We start from the raw sequence: 24,339 nt of genomic DNA, 5'->3' as shown, positions 1-24,339 counted from the left end.
GTCTAATAAACGTCTAAGTGTATACCTGGGTTTATATTCAGTATAAGCATGAACGTCAGATAAACGTCTACAATTTATACGTCTAAATTTATATACGTCTAAAAAACTTTCACTTTTAGACCTCTGATAGACCAATTTTAGACTAGACGTCTAAGGAACATTTAGACGTCATTTAGACGTGTTTTAGACCGAAAAATGCTCGGTGGGATCTCCCCCACTTGGAACGACGGTCACTTGAAGGTACAGGTGACCTTCGGTCCACAGGTCAAGGTCCTTCGTGGTCGTCAGGAACACAGGAACAAACTCAGATGCTGCTCTGATTCAGGGCTGATGTTAGATTAGTACAATATGAATAAGAAACCTACTGGTTAGTTGGTTAGTTTCAAATTCAGCCCTATTTGCTGGCTAGTAAGTTAAAATGAGAGAATCAACATTCTAATAAAGAGTAAATAAGGCCTATGGACTTAGAGAATGAAAATAAAAAAAGTAAAATAAAACAAACCTAAAGCTATATACGTCACTTCTGAAAATGTAAATCCTTACAGAAGTGTTAGATCATGGTTAAGTTATTTAACCGTATGAGAGGTGTAATTGTCAGTAGTAATGAATCAAACATGTATTGGAGTAAGAGGACAGATGTATGATTTACCTAAAGCTGGTGTCTTGGAACATGTCAGCCATCAGCATATTTATCTACAAATAATTTGATTGTATAGTTGTTTGTCAAAGTTAGGCTTATGATTGTAAACTTATTTATTTCCTTGTGTCTGCTAATTCTACAGTTAAACTTAGTAATTTATTTCTTTGCCTGTTAATTTTACAATTGGATTTGTAAAATTGAGTTATTTATTTTTCTCTGTTCTACACCTGGGGCCTGTTTCACGAAGCAGGTTTTACAAACTCTGAGTTTCTTCCTCAACTCTGAGTTGATCTACTCTGAGATAGAAAACTCTGAGTTTTCGGTTTCACAACGTCTGATTTGAGTTGGTTTAATTAACTTGGAGTAGTTTGACCCGGAGTTACGCGCGTGCACCGCAAGTCTGAAAAGACAGCATCAATGGAACCCCGATTCGACGAGTCACCATGGCAACGGGGAAGCGAAAGGCTGCGTTTTTGAACTGGAAGTTTTTAACGCGCTCATATGGCGAGTTTGAACACGTTTTTAGAAAGAAGTGCAACACCGCTGCAGCTGCAAAAGAGAGAGAGACGGCGTGGAGAACAGCCCGGATCAATGCGTAAGTTTAAATGTAGTCCTTTGTAATCGTAATAATATTACAGGGAATAACTGTCTGAATGGCAGCCTAGTAAGTTATTTCATTTTGGGGAAATCCAGACGGGGCAGCATGAAATATAAAAACATTGTTCAAACAGGTCAGACCTCGGCATTATCTCATGGAGGTACTTCATGTTGATCATGTTTTACATTGTAAAGTAGCCTAAATATTAAGTGGCTGTTTGACTGTGCAGTTGTTTTATCCACACATAGCCTAAATGTCTGCATCCATATCATGTTCTGTTAAATAATTAAGCCTATTTAAACTAACATAGACTTCTGCTCAGCCAACAGAAAGAAAGCAGATGCCTGTAAAACGGTGGTATAAAAGGTCATGGATGCATATATATATATATATATATATATATATACTTACAGTTACAATATATATATATATATATATATATATATATATATATATATATATATATATATATACGCTGTTTCATTTCCTCATTCATTCAGTCGGTAAGCGAGCGAGTTTTGGCGTAGAACAGCTTTTATTAACGATCCAGTGGATAAAGGAGCAGCATTACTGCACAGATAATTAAATATTCGTCGGTAGATTGTTATCAGACCGAGCATAAATGTTCTCGCATTTCCGGACAATTATCGGTTTGAGCGGTACCGTTTCGTAATCGTTTTAAGTCCATAATCTACATAAACAACCTAATCCGTCCTTACATTTACATTACCAACCAGTCATGCTCTCACATCCAGCAGATATTGTGTGTTGCGCTGCGGTTCTTTGCAAATGGAAGTTTTTATATGATGTCGGAGATGCAGAGTAAGGCAACTGTATGGAGGACAGTCAGAAAAGTTTTCCTGGCTCTGAAACGACTTTTACTCATTGTGCATGGGATTGCAGGGGAATGATGTAGAGATCTGTTATTTTCATTTTAAATCATATTCTGTTAATGACATTGTGCTGCAGCCTCAGACTGGGATTAGTCATTTTAATTTCTTTTAGGATTTCCCAGTGTGATTGACTGCATAGATGCACACACATCCCCATCACAGCTCCCTCACATCATGAACAGGAAGTCCATTCACAGCATAAATGTGCAGGTAGGCTACAGGTAGACTGACTACTGTTTCTAAATGTTAAAGACTGCATCATAGTTCAACATCTGTCATTCTCTGCACTGTCCAGATCATATGTGATGCTGCATACATCATTTCTAATGTGGAGGCCACGTGGTCTGGGTCTGTTCATGACTCCAGGATTTATGGAGAGTCTAACCTGAGCAACAGACTGCAGCGTGGTCAGCAGCATAAAGATTTTCACAATAGAATTCTCTTGTCTCCCTCCTTTAATATACTCTGATGTATCCTCTATACATTACAGGAGAGTTTGATGGCCTTCTGCTGGGTGACAGGGTTACCATGACAACCCAGGCTGATGACCTCATACCCTGACCCTGAACCAGGCCCCCAACAGAACTTCAACCGGACTCACTGCAGGACCAGAGCCCGGGTGGAGATGACCATAGGCCTGCTGAAAGCCCGTTTCCAGAGCCTACGTCTCCTCAGGGTGACCCCTGAGAGGGCCTGTGATATTACTGTGGCATGTGTTGTTCTTCATAATATTACCACTATTAGAGGAGAGCAACACCCTGCCCTACAAACTGAAGACCCAGATGATGAGCCCATCCACCTGCAGCTATCCAGGACAGCAGAGCAGTCAGAGACACCGTATGCAATAATCACGTTAGAGTTTAAGTCACCATCATCACCACCACAGCAAATAAAGACATGATACACATTTCATTTGCTCTTCTTTATTTCCTACAAATAAAAGATAGTTCAGTTCATGTTCCAGTAGTTAACATAATTCACCTGTGACCATCACCACCTCTAACTTGTGCTCCAGTATTTCAATTTCCAGATCTGCCCTCCTAATCTGTTTTTTGGATTTTTCTCAGCAAATGCAGTTTGTAAATCTGTTTTACTGATAACTGGGAATACATAGAGGACATTCAATCATACAGTTGCACATGGATTCCACAGAATGAAGCTCTGGTGTTTCCTGAACATCCATCTCACTGTGTCAGTCTGTGCAGCGGAAGCTGAGGAACCATCCTGCTGCTGTCCAGCCATGCTCTGTTAAAAGGATGAGAATGTGCAATACTTCAGTGTAGGCTAAATGTCACACTCTATATTCCACCCAAAGTCTGAATGAGAAGAGAACTATCAGTAACATAGCTCTGTATGCCTTTCTGGATCCCCCTCTGTAAAGGCAGCAGACACAGTTTCATCCTCTTCATCCTAGATCAGTGACATGTTTCAGTAAACTTAAACTACCATTTGGATCAATCTGTGGAGTGTTGCCTACTTACAGTAGGCAACACAGTTGCCTTACTCTGCATCTCCGACATCATATAAAAACTTCCATTTGCAAAGAACCGCAGCGCAACACACAATATCTGCTGGATGTGAGAGCATGACTGGTTGGTAATGTAAATGTAAGGACGGATTAGGTTGTTTATGTAGATTATGGACTTAAAACGATTACGAAACGGTACCGCTCAAACCGATAATTGTCCGGAAATGCGAGAACATTTATGCTCGGTCTGATAACAATCTACCGACGAATATTTAATTATCTGTGCAGTAATGCTGCTCCTTTATCCACTGGATCGTTAATAAAAGCTGTTCTACGCCAAAACTCGCTCGCTTACTGACTGAATGAATGAGGAAATGAAACAGCGTGTGGCTGAAAGAGGGCGGAGACGGAGAGAAACTCGAGGTTTTCTCAGATAAACCTGCTGGTGACCAGGTTAGAGTCATAGAGTCTGTTACTGCGGTAAGTGACCGAGAGTTTAAGTTACCCCTCTTTGTGAAACAGGCTAGAGTTACCCCTCTGTCTCAGGGTTAAGTTACCTCGCTTCATGAAACAGAAAACTCTGAGTTTCCCTCATTTAAGGGTTAACAAACTCAGAGTTTGTAAAACCTGCTTCGTGAAACAGGCCCCTGTTGTTTTTCCCTAGGTACGTTGTGTTGTCGTTTTCTGTAAAGGTTGGTAGGTGTTTTGGAGTTGTGCTGACATCACGGCAGCCATCTTTCCTAAAATTTTCATTAAAGACTTATCTTTGTGTGAATTTGAGAAAGCTTCAGTTCGGAGCTCTGTCATTTTGGTTTCAAGGTCCAATGGACTGTCTTGTGGACATGGTCCAGGCCCGGATTGGCAATCGGGAGAGGCGGGATTTTTCCCGGTGGCCTGCCTCCTTATTGGCCTGCCTGGACAGGCCAGCCACGGACTGGCAGGCCAATGAAAAAAGGTTGATGCTACGGGTACGGACCCGTACCCGTAGCATCTGTACTAGAGGTACGGACCCGTTAAGGTCACTGAAGAGCTGGCGCCGGTTAACTACTATTTGCTGCACATTACAGGCAGTTTATATGAATGACTTTGACGGCGAACATTGTATAATTTAACCAAAAATACACCGTCTCCTCTCACACTTTAGACAATGTAGTTTTTACGCTTTTAGACGCCGTGTCTAAATTGTTTGAAGTCCAGTTCCTATTAATTAGTTTACCGCGTTCAGTGGTGGAAGCGGCTGACGAACTCCATTGCAAATGTTCCCATTTAATTTCGGACGCTAATTTACAAGATAAAGTTAAGGATGTCGAATATGAAACAAACACTCGTGAATGGTGAGGAGCAGCTCTTTAATTCGGCATGAATTAAAAAAAAATCCACAAACTCGATTTACTGTGATATTGTGAGATTTGTTTGTGGTTATGTAAATTAGCCATTCAACAGAGTCCGCTAACATTAAAGTGACTGACATGCAGTGTCTGTGTTGACAGACGTAGAAAATACGTCAGGGTTTTGTTTAGGTTGTTAATATGTAATAGTCTGTCGCTACTTTTGAAGGTAAAAAAATACTTGTAGTTTGCTGGCTGTTAGTTCCGCCATTTGTTTTGTTTGCTGTTTGTGCTTTATTAGAACGGGGTCACGTGAATAAAAAGTTTTGCTATTTTTAATAGTAGTGCCGATTTCAACCCCCAAATCGCTGTCCGTGAAAAAGTCAGATAATGATATTTATAAGACATTATGCATGATAGAAAAGAGAACAGCAGATGACTGACATGACAGGCTCGGCACGCAGATTCACCTCGAATCACGGAAGCGCCTTCATCACTCGGATTACCAAACCGGCTCATTAATATTTATGTACGTCGGATTACCAGCCAATCACGAAGCGCGTTCATCAGCCGGCTCATTATTATTCATGTCCGTCTCATTAATATTTATGGTAAGGTAAAGTGCCGTATCCGTAGGCCACAGGCTACGGGTACGGGTCCGTATCTGTAGACACTACCATGAAAAAAAGTTGATCGGCTTTTTGGCAGACAGGCCAGAGACAGCAGCTAGAAGCCTTACAGAGTACACGCCCACCCTCCTGTCACTCACACAAAGCAAGCGCTCTGAGTTCTAAATCAGAAGGATAGGGATTGGTCAAAGGGACATTTTTTAGAAGAAACGTGCCATGATTGGTTAGTTGCTTTATGACCCGCCCCTTCATAGCGAGAACGAACTGCAGAGCGGTGATATGAGAGTGAGGCCAGGGAGTGGAAGGAGCGGAGATTATGGAGCACTCTTACTTCAAGTAAGTTTACAAACGGTCGGTTCTTCTCACAAATGCATCATCAGACTTCAAAGGCCAAAATATAATAAAAAATGTCTGGCCCAAATAAGCTCCACATGTCAGGTGGGTTGCAGGAAGCCTGAAAACGTTTGAGACCCCCTCTTCAGGTAGGATAGGCAGTTGACTTACAATTTTCAGTTATAAAATGAACATTGGTGTTTGCATATACTATTAGCTATGACCAGCTGACATCTAAATGATTTGCTGACAAAATAATATATATTTTTTAATTCCACATGTTATATAAATAATAGGAAAAGGAAAACATTGGAAAAATTGGTGAGGGTAGTGAAGAGATTACAGAAGAGAAAAGTACTGGACTGTATGGAGCTGTCGTTATGGTTGTGTTTAATAGACTTACTGTCTGTTTAGTAGTGTTGTAATTGCTATAACATAACTGTAAAAGGCATATTTTTGGAAGGAAAAAAAACAAAATTTTGGTGCATTATCCCACGTGACACAACCCTTGCGGTGGCGGAAGTGGCCTGACTGATTGGAAATCTCCCGGCCTGAATTTCTTTCCCAGTCCGGCCCTGACATGGTCTACGAACCCGGGTAACAGGTCTTCAGTCAAGCCACCTAAAGCGACATCTAAGGTCAGGAGAGGGTCACTGTCATCAGATGCTTCTGAGGCCATGTCTGTCAATGAGAGCAAATGGACAAATGTTACAAAACAAATTACAACGAAAAAAATTTAGCACAAGGTGGACTGGAAAAATTCTGTTTTAGGAATAAGAGGAACAACCATAACAACAAGTGAGATTATTCAGAGTTTAAATGATTTGGTCAACAGCCTGGATTTGTGTATATTTGTTTTTGTTAGATTAATTGTTTCAGTGTTCACGGTTAACAAGCTTGATGTTCGTGAAAAGGTATTCAGTTGTGGAAATCCATTCAACTGTGACAAATTTTCAAAATAAACATTAAATTGCAAGCTTTATTATGCACATTAAATGTTTACGTAAATGTGCTCAACTGATTAGTTGAGCAGGAAAAACAACCCACTTAACTTGTGTTTACGTGAAGAGTCAGAATCTGGGAAAATTTCTTAAGTTCAGAATTTGAACTGAAAATCAAAAAGTGAATTAAAAACAAATTCAATATTGGGTTAAAATTAATTGAATAAATGCGTTAAATGTTTAATAATAGGTGTTAATTAATTACAACAGTTCATTTACACATTCGACAGTTCGTCGTGCTTTTGATCAAAAGGCGTTTCAATGGCTTACATTACCTGCAAAGAAGTTTGCAGAGAAATTCTGCTTTAAGTGTAATACCTCGAAACGGCCACAAGATGGTGCCACTTGCCTTGTTGTTAATTTTGTGGCAGGCTTTGGGGCCCAGACGGCTTGGAAGTTCGCTTTAGCGGCTAATTGTGCCTTATTTAACATGAATAAGGGCACGGCGGCCCTATCGGACGATAAACGTGGGTTACTTTTAACCAAGCAATGAATGTGTGTTAGGCACGAGACACACAAATGCTAAAATACCCCAGACTGCCGAAGCAGAGTTAGCAGATCGGTTAGCTACTCCAAACGCTAACTGGGAGGCTTTTGAACAGGCTATGCATTCCGGATGCTTCATCGGTAAGGCCTAGCACTGCTCAGAAATTTCAGAGGCCTTATTTTAATTATTTTAGTCAACAATAAATGGTACAAAATGGAAGGAGACTTCCCGAAACAACTCAAAGCACAATGGCTAGGCTAGTTAGCAACACACACAACTGTGGTCTCAGCTGACGTCACGGACCGAATAGTGTTAAAAAAAATAAGACAGATTATAACAACGTGCGTTCACGAATGCTATATTCCAACGTGATATAAAAACACAGCGTAAAAGCAGCAAATTATTTACACAATTTGATTAATGTATGCAAATATTACAACTTAATTTTTAACAAAGTCCACACATGATCAGGCATTGATGATTCAATAGTATCGAAATATGTATCTTGAAATGAATTGTATTGAAATGAAATTGTTGAATATGCCACAATAAAATGCAAAATGAATTTAACAAGTCAAAACTCTAATTGCAATCCCTGTTAGAATACACCTCCACACAACACAAAAAGCTGTAAGAAAATGATCTTATTACCACTTTATTTTCTTTTTTTGAGCTTGCAAAAGTGGAATTGTATTTAATCAGTCCTAAATTTTTACATATTGAAATTGCTTGAACATTATAGTGATTTCTGATGATGAAGCTCAATCCCAGACTGTCACTCATCTGTTTCCTGACACTGACACGATAACATCAACATAGAAGACCTGATCAGTGTTGTACCGTTAGTGTCATAAAGGATGCAGAGACAGAAATGTGTAGCAGAGCTGTCACTGCAGATCTTCCACCACTTTTAGCCTTGAGCTGCTCTGGATGTCTTTTGTCCTGTCAGTTAGCATCTATAGCCACTGCCAGCAGCAACATATCATCATACTGATGGGTGTCAAAACATGCAGGGATGATTTGGTCTCCAGTTTCTAATATGGGTTAAATGTCAAAAATGCTTTAGGAAATCTAAAAGTGGGTCACTGCAAAGAGAAGCAAACATAAGGACTATCAGTGATCTGACCCAGCCCTTCCTGCAGGAACAAAGAGTGATATAAAATCAGTCCTGACAACAGTTCTATTCAGATCAAACTGTCAGTTTCCTCTAATTCCATTTTCATACATTTTCACACTCAGCATCATTTTCTCATTTGCCAGTTAATGTTGTTCATGCAGCCTCCACACTCTCGAAAGTAATGTACTGTCATTAATTAAATGCACATTTCTATTTACTGACTCATAAAAACATGTTGCAGATATTACTTTGATGGGTTGGGTTGACAAAAATGTGTTTGATGATCTAAAACTAAACTTGAGTTTCATTACCATAGTCACATTGACTTTATTTGAGGGTTAAGAAGCAGAATGGTCTAACACCATCAAGTCTTATGGCATTTCTGTTATATTTCATGGTCTAGATTTTAGTGGTCTAACAAACAACCCAGATATAACGTTCCAGTGGCTCTTCCAACGTTAGACCATTCTGGAAAACACAAAACTTTGAACCCGTTTTCCTCAGAAACTACAGACAGTGGGTCAGACCACTCTGCCTCCAAACCCTTCATTTGCCCATCCTCTACCTAATAAACATGCCTGCACCATTTAGATTGTGTGTTAGAGGGCATGCAGGCTAAATGTCCCTAAATGCTATTTACCAACAGTTGTGTGTCTGAATTAACTCCTGCAGAAAACAAACTGGACAGACTTTATTCATGAAAGGTTTGCCAGTTTACGGTCATCGTGTTTATTCTGCTAATAATTAGGGAACTGGGAAATAAATCTGATCAGAGAGCAAAAGATGATTTCCTAATTCTGTACAGTTTTTAGATGTCCTAATTTGAAAAGACTGATGCAGATTGCTGTGTCATTTCTATTTTTGAGCTCAGTATGTACTGATTATTCTACATACTAGAAACCCTTATATCCTGTCTTCTGTTTGCTTTTGAGGCCAGGAACTTCTTGAAATACTGGCATATATAAGTTGTGTGACTATATTTCTGTCATCATGGACAGATGCTGTCTGTTGTAACTTGTGTTATACTCATTATGCAAGTTATAGCTCTATTTAGGGTATGTTAAGGAGAAGTATTTAGAGCTTGAAAACTACACCATGTGTCTCAGTAATATGAGATGTATGACTGGATGACGTTACGCTGCAAACACATTTTCTGTTTTTCCTCACTGAGGGGTGAACACAATGGGAAAGTCCCACTGGAAGGAGAGAACCAACAGCAGGGATGAATGCAGGGATAGCGAGCATAACTGGTGATAATTTACCTATGTTGCTGTAATTACCATAATTTCACCGTTTTGCTAAATAGATTTCCTGACTTTAATGACTTCTTTTGATTTCCAGTGGTTCTGCAGCTCTGCATTCAGATTGGTAAGTAAGACTTGAAAAACAAGTGAAGTCAGTAATCTTCAGTGCTGTGTGAAAAGCTTTTTTCCCTTTGATCCAGCAGCCACAACCAAACTGGTCTGCTATTTTACCAACCGGTCACGGTACAGAACCGGTGTGGGGAGGTTCCTGCCGGAGAACGTGGACCCTTTCCTGTGCACTCACCTGGTCTATGCCTTCGCTGTCATCAACCACGCCAGTGAGATCACAGAGCATGAGTGGAACGAGAAAAAGCTCTACAGACCATTCACTGAACTGAAGGACAGGTATCAGCTGGTCCAGACAAACTGTTTACCTGTAATGCTCTCTGGCATTTATCAATGAATTTTTAATGTGTGTGCACCTAAACAGAAACCCCAGGTTGAAGCTGTTACTGTCCGTTAGAGAGGACAACGACAAACCTATGTGAGTAGACTCCAAGTTCTGAACACTTCTGAAAAGCCTCCATACAGAAGAATAGTCTTACTGTTGTCCAGCTGATTGTTCAGCTGAATGAGGATTTCCAGTGCAGTAAACACGACTGAATTTCTGAGATTAGGAAATGTTAAGTGAAGGCATTTAATTCTAAGGAGGCAGCAGTTTGCTTTTAGTTCTTGGTACTTCTGGGCAAAGCTTTGATTTTCTTTCAAAACTGTGTCACACTATAGTACAAAGTCATTTAGCTCAGAACTTCAAATGGTTTTTTCTACTTCTGTAGAACTGGCATTAATTATAGAAAACACACTGCATGTATGCAGGTTCTCCGTTATGGTGTCCACTCCAGACAGCCGTCAGACATTCATCCAGTCTACGGTCAGGTTCCTGAGGACTCATAGGTTTGATGGTTTGGATCTGGACTGGCAGAACCCTGGAACTGGAGACAGTCCCCCAGAGGACAAGCACAGATTCACTCTGCTGTGTAAGGTACGCTGAATAACTTTCTATTTTCACTTACTCCCTGTCAAAGTTAAGTTGTGTTTAGTTAGAAACAGCGGCTGGTTTCTGTGATCCTGAGAAGCTGAGATTTGGTGATCTAAAGCAGTTTGTTTGAGGACTTCTGATGTCTTTGCTGTTGTTGAGTGGAGGATTAAGGTACAAAATAAACAAAAAGGAAGGAATATTAGAACTGATTAATTTTTATCTATAAGGGACCCCAGTAAAGATGGTAGTTCACATCCAGTGAATCTTCAGTTATTCTTCCTTTGCTGAAGGAAATATCTTTTGCTCACTATATATCAAACTTTTGTTGAGTGTGAGGGTTATGGAGTAGAGTCAGACCAGTTATTATAAACTACAGCACTGCATTTTCCCCTTCCTTTTTAAAGGAATAAGATTAGAAGTTTATTAATGTGTGTAAAGCCACTCAAGGCCAAAAAAAGGAGATAGTATTTTAAGATTTTTGTTAGAAGGTTGGCTGCACAGTGGTCTAGTGGTTAGCACTTTCACCTTGCAGCTAGAAGATCCCCGGTTCAAATCCCGGCCTGGGATCTTTCTGCATGGAGTTTGCATGTTCTCCCTGTGCATGCGTGGGTTTTCTCCGGGTACTCCGGCTTCCTCCCACAGTCCAAAAACATGCTGAGGTTAATTGGTTACTCTAAATTGTCTGTAGGTGTGAATGTGAGTGTGATTGTGTGTCTGTATATGTAGCCCTGTGACAGACTGGTGACCTGTCCAGGGTGTCCCCTGCCTTCACCTGAGTCAGCTGGGATAGACTCCAGCACCCCCCATGACCCTAGTGAGGATAAAGCGGTGGATAGAGGATGGATGGATGGATGGATGTTAGAAGGTTCAGGTTTTTATTCCTTTATTTACCCTGTTTTTTTCCTTTAATCGTGTTATTTCTGTGATGACCTCTGCATGCAGGGAACTATTGCAAATATAACAGGTTCTAGATTTAGGCATAAAACCACCTGAAGAGTGACCAGTATGAGCAGAGTGATGCCGTAAGAGCAGCTTTATCTGTCATGATAAAACTTTTGCTAACTTTTTGTTACTCTAGAACAGTGGTGTCAAACTCAACAGATTCGGCACAGTTTGATCTCCAGTGGGCCGGACCAGTAAAACCACAGCATAATAACCTATAAATAACAATAACTCCAAATTTTTCCTTGGTTATAGTGCAAAAAAGTACACTCTGACAATGTTCACATTTAGGGAATTATTTTTTACAAAACATTATGAACAGCCTGAAATTTCTGAAGAAAAATAAAATTAATTTCAAATCACAATTACAAAAGTCAGATAAAAAAGAAAAAAAACAACAAAAACAAGACAAAATATTCTGAAAATGAGATGCAAAATGACAAAATCAAGACACACAAAATAACCAAAATTCGTCCTCGTGGAGGAAAAAAATATTAACAACAAAAACATGAGAAATGAGTTGAAAAATCCTTGTAGGAAAAAAATTCTTTATAGATTGTTTCTCAAATTGAGAACAACAGATGCAAAGGTGAGGTACAAAAACTATAAAAATAAACTTGTATCGATCATAAAAATGATTACCACACCAAATTATTAGATAAAAGTAAAAATAGCACAAAAACACACGGGGTGTAATAAACAGTCTTGCAAAAAGGCAAGTTCATATCAAATATGCCAAACTATTTTACAAAGAATAATATAGATGTTTATGGAAAAGAAGAAATTGCAAATGGATTTAATAATCACTTTGTGAATATTGGTCCGAGTTTATCACAAAATATCCAAAATGTAAACTTTAAAGGCGGAATCATACAAGATAATGTACACAGTATTTTTCTTGCAAGCAAGTGAAATTTTGACCATCGTTCATAAATTTGCAAATAAAAAAATCAAATGATTATACAGATATGAATATGACACTGATAAAGCAAATCATAGGTGTTGTTATTCAGCCTTTCACGTATATTATTTCCAGATCGTACGAAAATATTCCACTTTTTAAAAAAGGGAATAAGAATGATTTCACAAAGTACAGACCCATATCACTACTTCCACGGTTCTCCCAAATTCTAGAAAAACTGTTTGTAATCACATTGAACCAATTTATTGAGGAATAAAAAATTGTAAGTAACAACCAATACAGATTCAGATCACTGAACTGCTGCAGCAATTACGGAACTGGCCGAGGAAATTACTAATGCCATGGACAAAAAATATTATTTCGTTAGCGTCTTTGTAGACCTACTAAAAGCATTTGACACCCTAGACCATGAGATATTATTGCAGAAATTATATAATTATGGTATAAGAGGTGTAGTTTTATTATTTTTAATTATTTAAAAGACAGAAATCAGTTTGTCTCGAAAACACCCCCATTTTTAAAATTCCCTGTCTGCTATGTATGTAGACTTTGTGCCGCTATGTCGCAGTTTTTCACTCAAAAATAGATTTTTGCTTTCATGTAACCTCCTAATTTGAAATGTATTAAACTTATTTTGAGTTTTCTTGTAAAACACAACTCAAAACAAGATAATGTCAAGATTGTTTGACTTAGCAAGATATTGAACATGTGTTGTCTTAACCCTCCTGTTGTCCTCATTTACGAGCACCAAAAAATATTGTTTCCATGTCTAAAAATCCAAAAATCCAGAAAAAAAATCCCCAAATTTCAAAAAAATTTGCAAAACCTTCAGGAAGAAAATTCCAATCATTCCTTAAAAGTTTCCCTTAAAAGTTTTATTTTTAAAAAATCTCCCAAATTTGGCAAGAAAATTTCTGGTAATTTTTTTCAAAAAATTAGTAAAAATCTTCCAAAAAATCCTAAAAATATCTAAAGTTATTCCATATATATATCAGTAAAACTTCTAATATTGTCTTTAAGAACATTCACAGAAATGTCAACCAAAATCCAGTGAAATTTGTTGGATTTTGGTTGATATTTACGTGAATGTTCTTAAGAAACATTTTTAACATTTCTTTTTTCCACCAACAAATAATCAAAAATTTCCCAGAAATGTTGAAAATGTGGACATCAGACGTCTCACTGTGAAAATGTTTTTTCCCCCACATTTTCAAACTTTAAAAAGGTCAATTTGACCCGCAGGACGACACGAGGGTTAAAACAAGTCCCTCCATCTTGCTGAAATGTCTCCTGTTTAGGTAATTTATCTTAAATCAAATGGGATGAGACATTTTGACTAAAAATAAGACAAACAGACTTGGTCAGATTTTGAGTCTTTTCAGTGCAGCAGGACATCATACACAGCATCAAACCCTTGAATTAAATTAATTAAATAAAGGCTCCTATTCTGTCCTAGCAGAATAACAACTGTGTTTCCAGACAGACAGCGAACAAAAAAGGAGAGACCCTGCAGGCTCGACTGAGGTTCAGTTGTTTACTGAGTCTTCTTAGCCTTTGATCATATTGTAAAACTGCAACACAAATAAAAAGGTTCAAAATGTCACAAATAAATAAAGAATGTAAACGCTCTTTACATACTCCTCCTCACAGGTTATACATCAGGTAACTACGATCATTTCACAGTCAACAAAATAAACACATCATTTTCACAGGAAACATGCACTGACAGCGTGGTAAACACAATCTAAACCCAGCTGCAGAGATGTAAATCTACATATACGTCATAAATGAGGCTCCACAACAAGCTAACTAGCCTTAGCAGCTAACTGGCGACATGCTCGCAGTTAGCCTCGCAGCTAGCATTAGTGTAGTTAGCACAGTTTCTAAACTTAAGGTAAACGCCAAAAAAATACACCACTTTGAAGCTCATAGTGTCTTCAAACAACTTAAACAAACAGCAGCCATACTCACTGATGGGAGCTCCGTAACCTCTAACACGTTGTTTCAACTTAAAATTATGAGTGAAAGGGTTGACAACAAACTTATTTTGTTATCTTGATTGACCCTCCTGTTGTCTTTGGGTCATTTTTGAAGACCCCCTGAATGACCTTTTTTCAACTTGACATTCGATGAGTTTTCCAAAAATGACCCCAAAGTGAGAAAAAGTGAAACATTTTTGTTTCTATTTTCATCAAAGCTGTACTACAACAGTGTACAAAGATGGTCTTCGTCTTCGTGTCCGGTAGTGAACACACACACACACACACACACACACACACACACACACACACACACACACACACACACACACACACACACACACACACACACACACAGATTGATCTCAGAAAAACTAAAACTTTCTTGTGCAGGTTCCACATCACACAGCAAGAACAAATCTCAAGTTTGAAGAATTTCAAACAAATGAAACATTTCTAGAAAGCATCGTTTACGAACAGGGGATGTGTTCAGAGGCTATAAAGGTGCTGCTGATAACAACTTGACAATCACCTCTCTTTGCTGAAGCCATGAGTGTAACTACACTACACTAATGAAAACTTTCAGTTCCCAGCAGGTCATAGATCTGATTTTTTTCAGACATCCAGGAGTGACAAGAAGGACTGTAGAACAGATACTGTGTGCTGCATATGAGAAATACATTTGTAAAGTCCATGCATAAACGCTGTAATACTGTCCTTCATATGCTAATTAAGCTTAATATGTTCTTCATATTTTTGTTTTACATCTAATATTGCGTTTTATTCTTATTATTGTTATGTACCTTGTGAGTGGGAACAACGATTCAAAAAATGTCAAAAGACGAGCATTTTGCAGTTTTGTAGTTTTCCATTCCATTGTACAGCATACAGTACACTGGTGTTTCTCTTCAAAAATGCATTTAAAGCTACTTTCTGCACATTTCAGATACTTTCTAAGGATATAGAAGTACAATCTTTTGCTAAACAAATAATGTTTACACCTCTGCAGCACATTTAGCAGCAACAATAGTGATAATAAACCTCTACTTTAGGAAAGAAAACAGTTCGAATGTGTGATGCAATGAAAACGAATGGTGTCCATTTATTAAATCCAGTCTTTCTATCCTCTGAGGAGCAAAAAAACCCAGACACTCACAAAGTGTGTGATGCATGACAGGTTGTTTCTTCATGTAAAATAGGTTTTTGGTTGAAAAGTCAATTAAGCTGTTTTATTTTAGAGGCTCAGTGGAGGCGGGTCATTTTTGACCCTGAGGAGTGCACAGGATCTGAAGACAACACCAGGGTTAAATATCTGTTGTTGTGTCAACTCTTTGTGTGAGTTTAATTTGGATTTTTTTAATTTATTGAACTCCTTATAGTAATTGTTTGAACTTGCAAATCTATTTTAAGTCCATTTAAACAGTTAGTTGTGTGAACTTTTGTTAACATTTCGTTTTGACATAGATTTGTTAATTGCATTGCAAATGTCACATTTTAGCTTCCACTCATTTGATGCTGAAAATGGATGAATATTTAACAAGTCTGAAGAGTGTGGAAGCTAATTTTCATAGAACAATAGACTGAGCTGAAGGACAACTGTAAGGAACAAAGAGGGACTAAATGAAGGATAGTTTTTCCAAAGTTCAGCTCAACACATTATTGAACAGCTGTGATTTGTGTGACAGGAGCTCCCTCTCACCTGCTAATCATGTGCATGTTCTCCTGTCCAAAGCTGGCTCCATTCTGGTCCTCATTTTATGCTACACTATCTCGAGCTCTCAGTAGTCCCGTTGTTCCCAGCTCTTCATCTCTGTTTCTGGTGTATCTGAGGACTTTGCTTGTTTTTCTGTCAGGGAGAGAAATATTTTTGCTTTTTCCTCTCTTGTGGTGTGCATTTTCTGAAGATCTAATGTCCTTCATTTGTTTAGAGGAAATTAAGTTCAGTATTAGAGGCTGTTCAGATCATTTTCATGTCCGTAGTCAATACTATGTCATCTCTGGTAGACTAGCATATACCTGACAGCTTCACAGAGCAGGATGTTAATGGGCTATACAGACCAACTTGGAACACACTGTAATCCTTTTTGATACCCAAGTTTACATACTATTAGTATCATTTTTTCCATTATAATTTTTTGTATGTTCACTGGTTTTATTTTATTTTGCTTACTTATTTGTCTGATATATTTTTGTTATGTTTGTCTTCTGTTGTCAATGCTGGTGTTTTTTTTTAAATCTAATTTTCTTTATCCATATATATGTGTAGGAGTGTGTATTGTTTGAGATGTTTTTGTGTTGGGGGAAAAAAAGAAAAAACATAATTGGGTTGTTTGCCCCATAAGGAGAACGTAAGTACTGAAAACCCAGTAAATATTAAAAAAGAAAAAGAAAATGAAGGATGGTTTGCAGTGATGTGAGCGACACTGTAATTTCATTTCAAACTACTGACTGAAGTGTAAATGAATATCTACTGATTGGTAGGAGCTTTCAGAAGCCTATGAAGCTGAAAGCCAAGGAACCAGAAACACCAGACTGATGCTCTCTGCAGCCGTGGCAGCAGATCCAGATGTTCCTGGTCCAGGATATGAGATCTCGGAGATATCAAAGTAAGACTCAAACTGCAGAGTTAAACAAACACTCTCTACATTACATTCTGCATTCTAACTGGCTGTGTGGTTGTGTGTGTTTAGGTACCTGGAGTTCATCAGTGTTAAAGCCTTTCATCGTCATGGTGATGGAGATGGACTAACAGCCCACCACAGTCCTCTCTACAGTGACGATAATGCTAGCATAGTAAGTACCTGTTCTCATTTAAGAGCTATAATCTGAGAGAGAAGCATAACCAGGTTAAAAGGATTTGTAAAAATAGTTTTTAAAAAGGTTTGTCCATTTTTATTTTGATAGATGACAATGTTGCATTGTGAAGTTGAATTAGTGACGTGTGGATGCTCCTCGGTCCACTAACATGCGGTGTTCAGTTTTTAAGACAAGCAGAAACACTCCTGGTCACATGATCAGCTAGAGGAGGGATTCAGTTTTTCCTTCTGATGAGTGTTTCAGTAGGAGACAAACGTTCAGTGTTTGGATCGACAGCTGCTGTGTAGAAAAGTTCCTGTTTGTGATTTAATGGATGTCTTGCAACAGTTTCAAGCTCCAGGAAGTCAGTTGGTTTAACATAACTTCCTCATCTGATTTGCGCTCCTGTCTTCCCTCCCAGTACTATATAACACACCACTGGATGGAGGAGGGATGCCCACCAGGGAGGTTACTGCTGGGTTTTCCCATCTATGCTTGTTCCTTCACGCTGTCCACCACAGCAGCAGGTCTGGGTGCTCCAGTCAGTGGTCCTGCCCCACCAGGGCCCTACACCCAGCAGATAGGCCTCTGGTCTTACTATGAGGTACTAAAAGCCTGTCACAAATACATCCAGATGCCACTCGGGTAGACTACCACTATATGCTTTAATGCTGCAGCTGCTTCTGAGACTCAAATCCATAAAGCATCCTGTAATTCAGAGATATAGTTTCACTTCAGTTATTAGAGATACTACTGCACTTGTAAGATACCAAAGCATCAAAACTGAACAATCCTGAAAACAAAGCATCAGCTGAAGAAAAACATACAGCAGAAGAAGCCATTGAAACTAACTGACAGTCTGTGAATGCTGTGCAGCTGGAAGGTGTGGACAGCAGGGGTTCTAGCAGGTTCATTAGTTTACATCCAACTTAAAATAAAACAGATGATCCAAACATGTATGCATGCTGTTTTTTTTCTTTTTTTACCAGACCTGCTCTTTTTTGAAAGGCACGACAGTTCAGTGGATTGACAGTCAGAAGGTCCCGTATGCAGTGAAAGGCAGTCAGTGGGTTGGCTTTGACAACCAGAGGAGCATCGATGCCAAGGTACAGGAAGTTCTCCTTTTTCTGGTGGAAATCAGCTGATTGTTTCTGCCAGAGGTCTTTCTCTCAAAGGGTATTTAAGGGAAGCAATTTTACTAAACCACACACATTGCAATTCATTCGCACAAATAACGTAAAAGTAAAAATACGACACTGAAAATCACCAGGTTGGATGTTGGGATCAGCATATACAACATTATTCATCCCGTAGCTAAAGGAGATACTCTAGAAATATTCAGCTTCACTGTAATGGAGTAGTGTCACTAAATCACCCCACATTAGTGGTCTCCTGTAGGTTATACTATAAAAACTAAGGATTTTATCTAGTTAGACTGGACCTCATCAAGCCATGGATGTACAGCAGCTGTTATCTGTTGGTGTGAAATGCATTGTGGGTCTGAAAGTTCACACCATGAAGGAACCAACGTTAGCATGGTTAGCTCCCTGCCTTTTGCTATTATTAGCAGCTGCCTTTGTTTGAGCCAAAAAAGTGCACTTTAGCACTGATATAGGACCTGTAAAAGAGGAGATGGACTTATGGAGACTTTTAAGGAAGAGTCAGTCATTTAAAAGCTGCTGCTACATGTTGTGGATGTATTATTTACTTACCTGCTAGCTGTTAGCCTGACAGCTTGTTTAGTGTTGTCATTAAATACTACAGTGAACAGAAGATGATGAAAGTGTTAAGACATAAAACCCCAGATGGTTTGAAGTTGGAAATTAATTTGTATGATGACTTTAAGATTTCATGAATTCATGACGCCCCTCGTTCCAGCAGATTCATAAGTTGGATGTACAAACACTTGAGTCATGCTGTGTGGTCTTCACTGCTGATCTTCCAGGTGGACTATCTAAAGAGCAGGCGTCTGGGAGGAGCTACTGTGTGGACTCTGGACATGGATGACTTCTCTGGACAGTTCTGTGAGCAGGGCAAATATCCACTCATATCATACCTGGAAGCAAAACTCTGTGAAGGTGAGGCTACTGCTCTGTACATGACTGTAGTCACACCAGCAGCAATAATTACATTCACAGATGTGATATTTGTCATTTTATTATTCAGAATGTCCAAAGTGGCCTACTGTATATTTACAGTGTCTCCTATTATTCTCTGTATAATCTAATGCTCGTGTTTCAGTTGTGAAAAACATGATTGTTCTGCTGCATTTAAGTAACTTAAATTTGAGAATGACAAACTATTCAGTTTTCAACAAGAACAATGAGTTATGTGATCAGGACAAGAGAATGAATAAATATTATCCAGTTATGCACACTGTTAAATTACATCCAAAATAAAAATGGGAAAATTAAATTTTTTAAAGCATGTAAACCTCTAACCCATTTTTATATACCTTACAGCATTGTTTAGCAAAAGGACAGTAAAGTAATTAACTGAAGCACTCTTACCATTCCTCAGGTTCTTATGGATTCTTCTGGAGTGATTCTTGCTACATAGCTGGTTCTGCAGTTTTGAGAAAACTCATATAAATTGTATGTTACAAGGGCAGGTAGAGAACCCAGGCACAGACACAGAACCGATTCAGAAAGGCTTTAATACACAAGACAAGAAACCGAAACCAGTACTGACTGGGAGAAACTGGACTGAGGGGAAAACTAAAAACTTAATACAAAAAATGAGCAACACTACTAAAACCTACAAAACTCACAACTAAGGCCAAAAGTGAAATCCTACAAAAACCAGAACAGAATAAACTGAAAGGATGAACTGAAGTGGGACAGTCAGGCTCAGGGAACCCAGGCACACGAGCTGGATCTGGAAGCTGGATCTGGGCCAGCTTCAGGGACAGACAGGATCAGACTGGTGAGAGTTGCAGGACAGGCTGAAGGCAGGCAAGGCAGGATCTGGATGGTGAGTGAGTCACTGATACAGGACCGGCCAGAGGCTTGGGGAAAACCAACAGATCCAGCAGGAGTAGCAAGAAGCAGGTTGGAGACAGATCAGGGGCCTGCAGGAACACCAGGTATGAGAGTCTATGGTCTGACAGAGACCAGATGGATGAGCTGTAGAGATGTGGCGTTGGTTAACAAGTCAGTCGTCTGTACGGCTCTTTTCAATGAACGATGTACAAATTGCCCATGCTTTCCCAGAGATGTGTAGCTCCAGATCCAGAGACACCCAAAGAGGGAACAAACACAGAACCTCAGGGTAAACACACAGTTAGTGAATGTAACTGTGATATATAACTGGAGAGGAGAGGAGAGGGCTTTGATAGGATGATATGGAACAATAAGTTCTTTAAGATAAGATGGAAGTCATTAAGACTTTTATATGTGAGAAGCAGAATTTAAATTCTGTCCTGGATTTTACAGAGCCAATGAAGAGAAGCTAATAGGAGAAATATGATCTGTGTTACTGCTTGCTGTCAGAACTCTGGCTGCAGCATTTTAATGGAATTATTGGGACATCCTGACAATAAGGACTTATAGTAATCCAGTCTAGAGGTTTTAAACACATGGACACTGAGATCCAGTAGAACCAGTATAGAAACAAGTCCACTGTCTGAAGCTAGAAGATCATTGGTGACCTTCACCAGTTCTGTCTCTGGACTATGATGTATTCTAAATGCTGACTGAAACTCTTCAGGCCATTTCTATGCAGAAAAACACACAGTTAACTTGTAGCAACATGTTCAAGAATTGTAGAAATACAGGGAGGTTTCATATGGGTCAATATTTGACTAAACACCTGGATCAGAGCAGGCTTTTTAGAAGCGGTTTTACTGCAGCAATCTTAAAAGCCTGTGGTACACAGTCTACTAATAATGAGAGGTTGATGATGTCTAACACTGGAGTGTTAATTAAAGGAAAGACATCTGTGAACAATCTAGTGGGGATGGGGTCTAACAGATATGTTGCTGGTTTAGAGGATTTTACTGTTGACGATAACTCAGAGATTTACAGCAGAGGAACAGTCAAAGTATGAATCTGGTTCTGTGGAAGCTTCCAGATCTGCTGCACCTAAACACATGTTTAGGATGTTTTGTCTAATATTCAAAATTTTATTAGTTTGAAGTCTTTACTACTGAGAGTTAAAGGAAGTGAAGACTCCACAGAGCTGTGACTCTTGGTGAGACTTCTACAGAGCTGAGCTTGTTCTTGTTCTTCTCAGGCTGGAGCCTTTTATACAGTCTTCCACTAGTTTCATTGTAATATTAGTATGAAAAAAGGACTAACCAAATTAGAATTACTCCAGCTGAAGTTGGTGATCTAACAGTGGAATCAGCCAGCTGTTAGACCAGGTGGAAACCAGGTGTTTTCCATTGTGTCCTGTGCAGCCGCTGTAGAGCACCTGGCTTCAAGAACTGTACCTGCTCTAGTCTGATGAGATGCCACTGAATATGTTTACATGATGTCAGAGCAATCTGGACTCAAGTCAGACAGAAATCTGCAGCCATGCGCTGAGCGGTGGTCACCTGTGAGTGTTTCAGTCCACAGGAGTTTACAGCAGACCTCTGTCTGTAAGCTGGAGATGTGAAGCCCCAGCTGAGAGGACAGCTGCCAGGTGTTCTCAGGCTGGACTTACTGTCAGACTGATTCTGAAGGAACACAGATTTCATATGTGAAATAAAAACTCATTCTTCTGTCTAAACATTAGAATTGTAAGATTTATTTCACTGCAGTTCAATGTTTTTTTTCTTTAGACTGGACAACGCCTCCTGCTGTGTCTCTGTCCGCTCCCACCTCACCTCATGGAAGCACACAGGAGCTCCTCAGCAGCACCACAGCAGAACCACACAGCAGCTGCCACCAGAACATCACCGTCCTGCATCCCACCAGCAGCTTCTGCAAACACAGAGCTGATGGACTGTATTTAGGATCAGATGACGGAAAGACTTTCTATAGGTGTGCAGGGAGGCAGACATACGTCACCAGGTGCCACGTCCTGGGACCAGAACAGAGCAGCGGAGTCTCAGTTATACCATCCACACAGCTTGTTTATCTGGGCTGTGTTTTAGTCTCTCTGTTACCTTACTGAAGCATCAGGTGGATTTGTTTTGTACTGACTATGCTAAGTCTGTCAACATGTATCCAGCAGCTGTCACACAGTGTCATAATGTGTGTTAGACTCTCAGTGAACCCTTGTGCAGTTTTGTTAGCACATGGATAAAAGTGGGAGTTTTCATGGAAAACATGGAATTATCTGGGTGACCCTATATTTTTTAACAGTAGTGTACCTGCCAGCTTGTTTTTATACTTTCCCGCCTCTTACAGGTAAAAATGCAGCTTAAAAGAACTTAATGTATTTTAGGTCAAATAGCAGTCTTTAAAAAAACAAACACATAATAAACTTTCCTCTAATATAATTACAGTGTTGTTTATTGATCTATTTTAAAAATTATTAAATTGTGTAAATATAGTTCAGATAAACAGCTTAATTGTAAAACAAAATCAAACAAACTCAAAAAATGAGAGGATTTGTGGATCTGCCAGATTACAGCTGGACAATTTCTGTCATCTTTTCTGATGCGTGTGTAGGAGTCCAACTCATCTGTCTAAAATATTAAAGGAAGAGTGTGTGAACCTCCAACTGATTCAAAAAGTTCCTCTGATTGGATCAACAGACAACAGCATCACCTGATGACATTCATATGTTGATATGCCCTGATTTAGAATAAATAAAATTATGTTTCCTTAAGTCCTGTAGGGCCATCATTTTAGCTATCCAAAAAACAAAACAAACTAAAACAAAACAAACAAAAAGCAAAATGTCTGCAATTTTTCTTTATTTTTAATAGAAGGGCTAGAACCTGTGTTGTTACTGTGGAATACACAAAAAACACACTTTAAGCTGAGAATTTATCCCAACACTTTACTAATAAAGGACTTTAAATAGATGACACCTGTTTTGTGATTCTTATTCACAATACATACTGTAACAGTTGTACAGAAGCAACCAACATGGCCTGGCAGCCTGGCAGCATCTTCCCTCGTCTGCAAGACACCTATTTTCAGAAAGTTCTTCATCATATTCACATGTTTAGAGGGAGGAAAAGTGTTTAGTTTTCAGGAACAAGACACACTGTAAAGAGTTACAATAACAGGATATGGATGTGATGCATACAGGATTTCCAGCTTAGTCTGATTTAAGTTATGCCATTCTTTAAAAGGGTTTTAGCTCAACAAATCTATCAGGCATACATTAGTGAAATTAATGTGACATTACATGAAACACATACATATTAGACATTAAATTCATTTTACATGTGTGTCTATGTGTCTACATCATAGACTGTATGATGGGGACATCTACTGGTGACTCTGGATAGACAACGTGAAGTCGATAAAATGTCTTGTAGCTGTAACACTTTTCAAAAATATTAATTAATACCATTTAGATAAAATTAACCCAGTATATATCACACTAACGAGCTGAATGTAGCTGTTTCTGAAGCTGTGGGCGGCAGATTAATTCACAAAATTCAAACACGTTTGATTTTTATTTTGACGGTTTAATGTTACTTCCAGGTCACCTTGCAATCCGTTTGTGGTTTTATTCATGGTTTTATTACATTTAATTATTAGCTTTAACTTACTTTTATGAAAACGAGTCGTTTCCTGACTTTGATTCACTTGATTTTCAATATTTAAAAAAAACAGAATCAGTTTCCGATTTTTTTTTAAATCTTGATTGAAAATGAAAAAACAAGCTATTCGTGTGTTTTTTTCTTCATTTTTGGTTCAAAATGAAGACACAGAAAAAGGGCTATTTGCATGTTTTTTTGTTTTTCAGTGACAGCTAGGAAAATGAATTTTATTTTGTCAACCCTAACCCAAGCGACAATGTTTACTACATTTCCC

At 38.8% G+C, this 24,339-nt stretch overlaps 1 protein-coding gene across 1 annotated transcript; it reads left to right on the top strand.

The window, feature by feature from the left end:
- Positions 1–7,495: 7,495 nt before the first annotated feature.
- On the top strand, positions 7,496–20,547 carry LOC110965704 (acidic mammalian chitinase-like). Its single transcript, XM_051948723.1, has 11 exons — positions 7,496–7,517; positions 9,939–10,143; positions 10,229–10,252; positions 10,384–10,425; positions 10,615–10,780; positions 17,102–17,226; positions 17,311–17,413; positions 17,838–18,020; positions 18,406–18,522; positions 19,362–19,510; positions 20,526–20,547. Exons 1-11 carry the CDS (start codon positions 7,496–7,498, stop codon positions 20,545–20,547), a joined length of 1,158 nt encoding a protein of 385 aa, XP_051804683.1.
- Positions 20,548–24,339: the final 3,792 nt, after the last annotated feature.

The sequence above is a fragment of the Acanthochromis polyacanthus genome, chromosome 5, assembly GCF_021347895.1.
Source record: "Acanthochromis polyacanthus isolate Apoly-LR-REF ecotype Palm Island chromosome 5, KAUST_Apoly_ChrSc, whole genome shotgun sequence".
Lineage (NCBI taxonomy): Eukaryota > Metazoa > Chordata > Actinopteri > Pomacentridae > Acanthochromis > Acanthochromis polyacanthus.
Note: the sequence above shows the minus strand (reverse complement) of the source record. Positions and strands in the feature narration are given on the sequence as shown.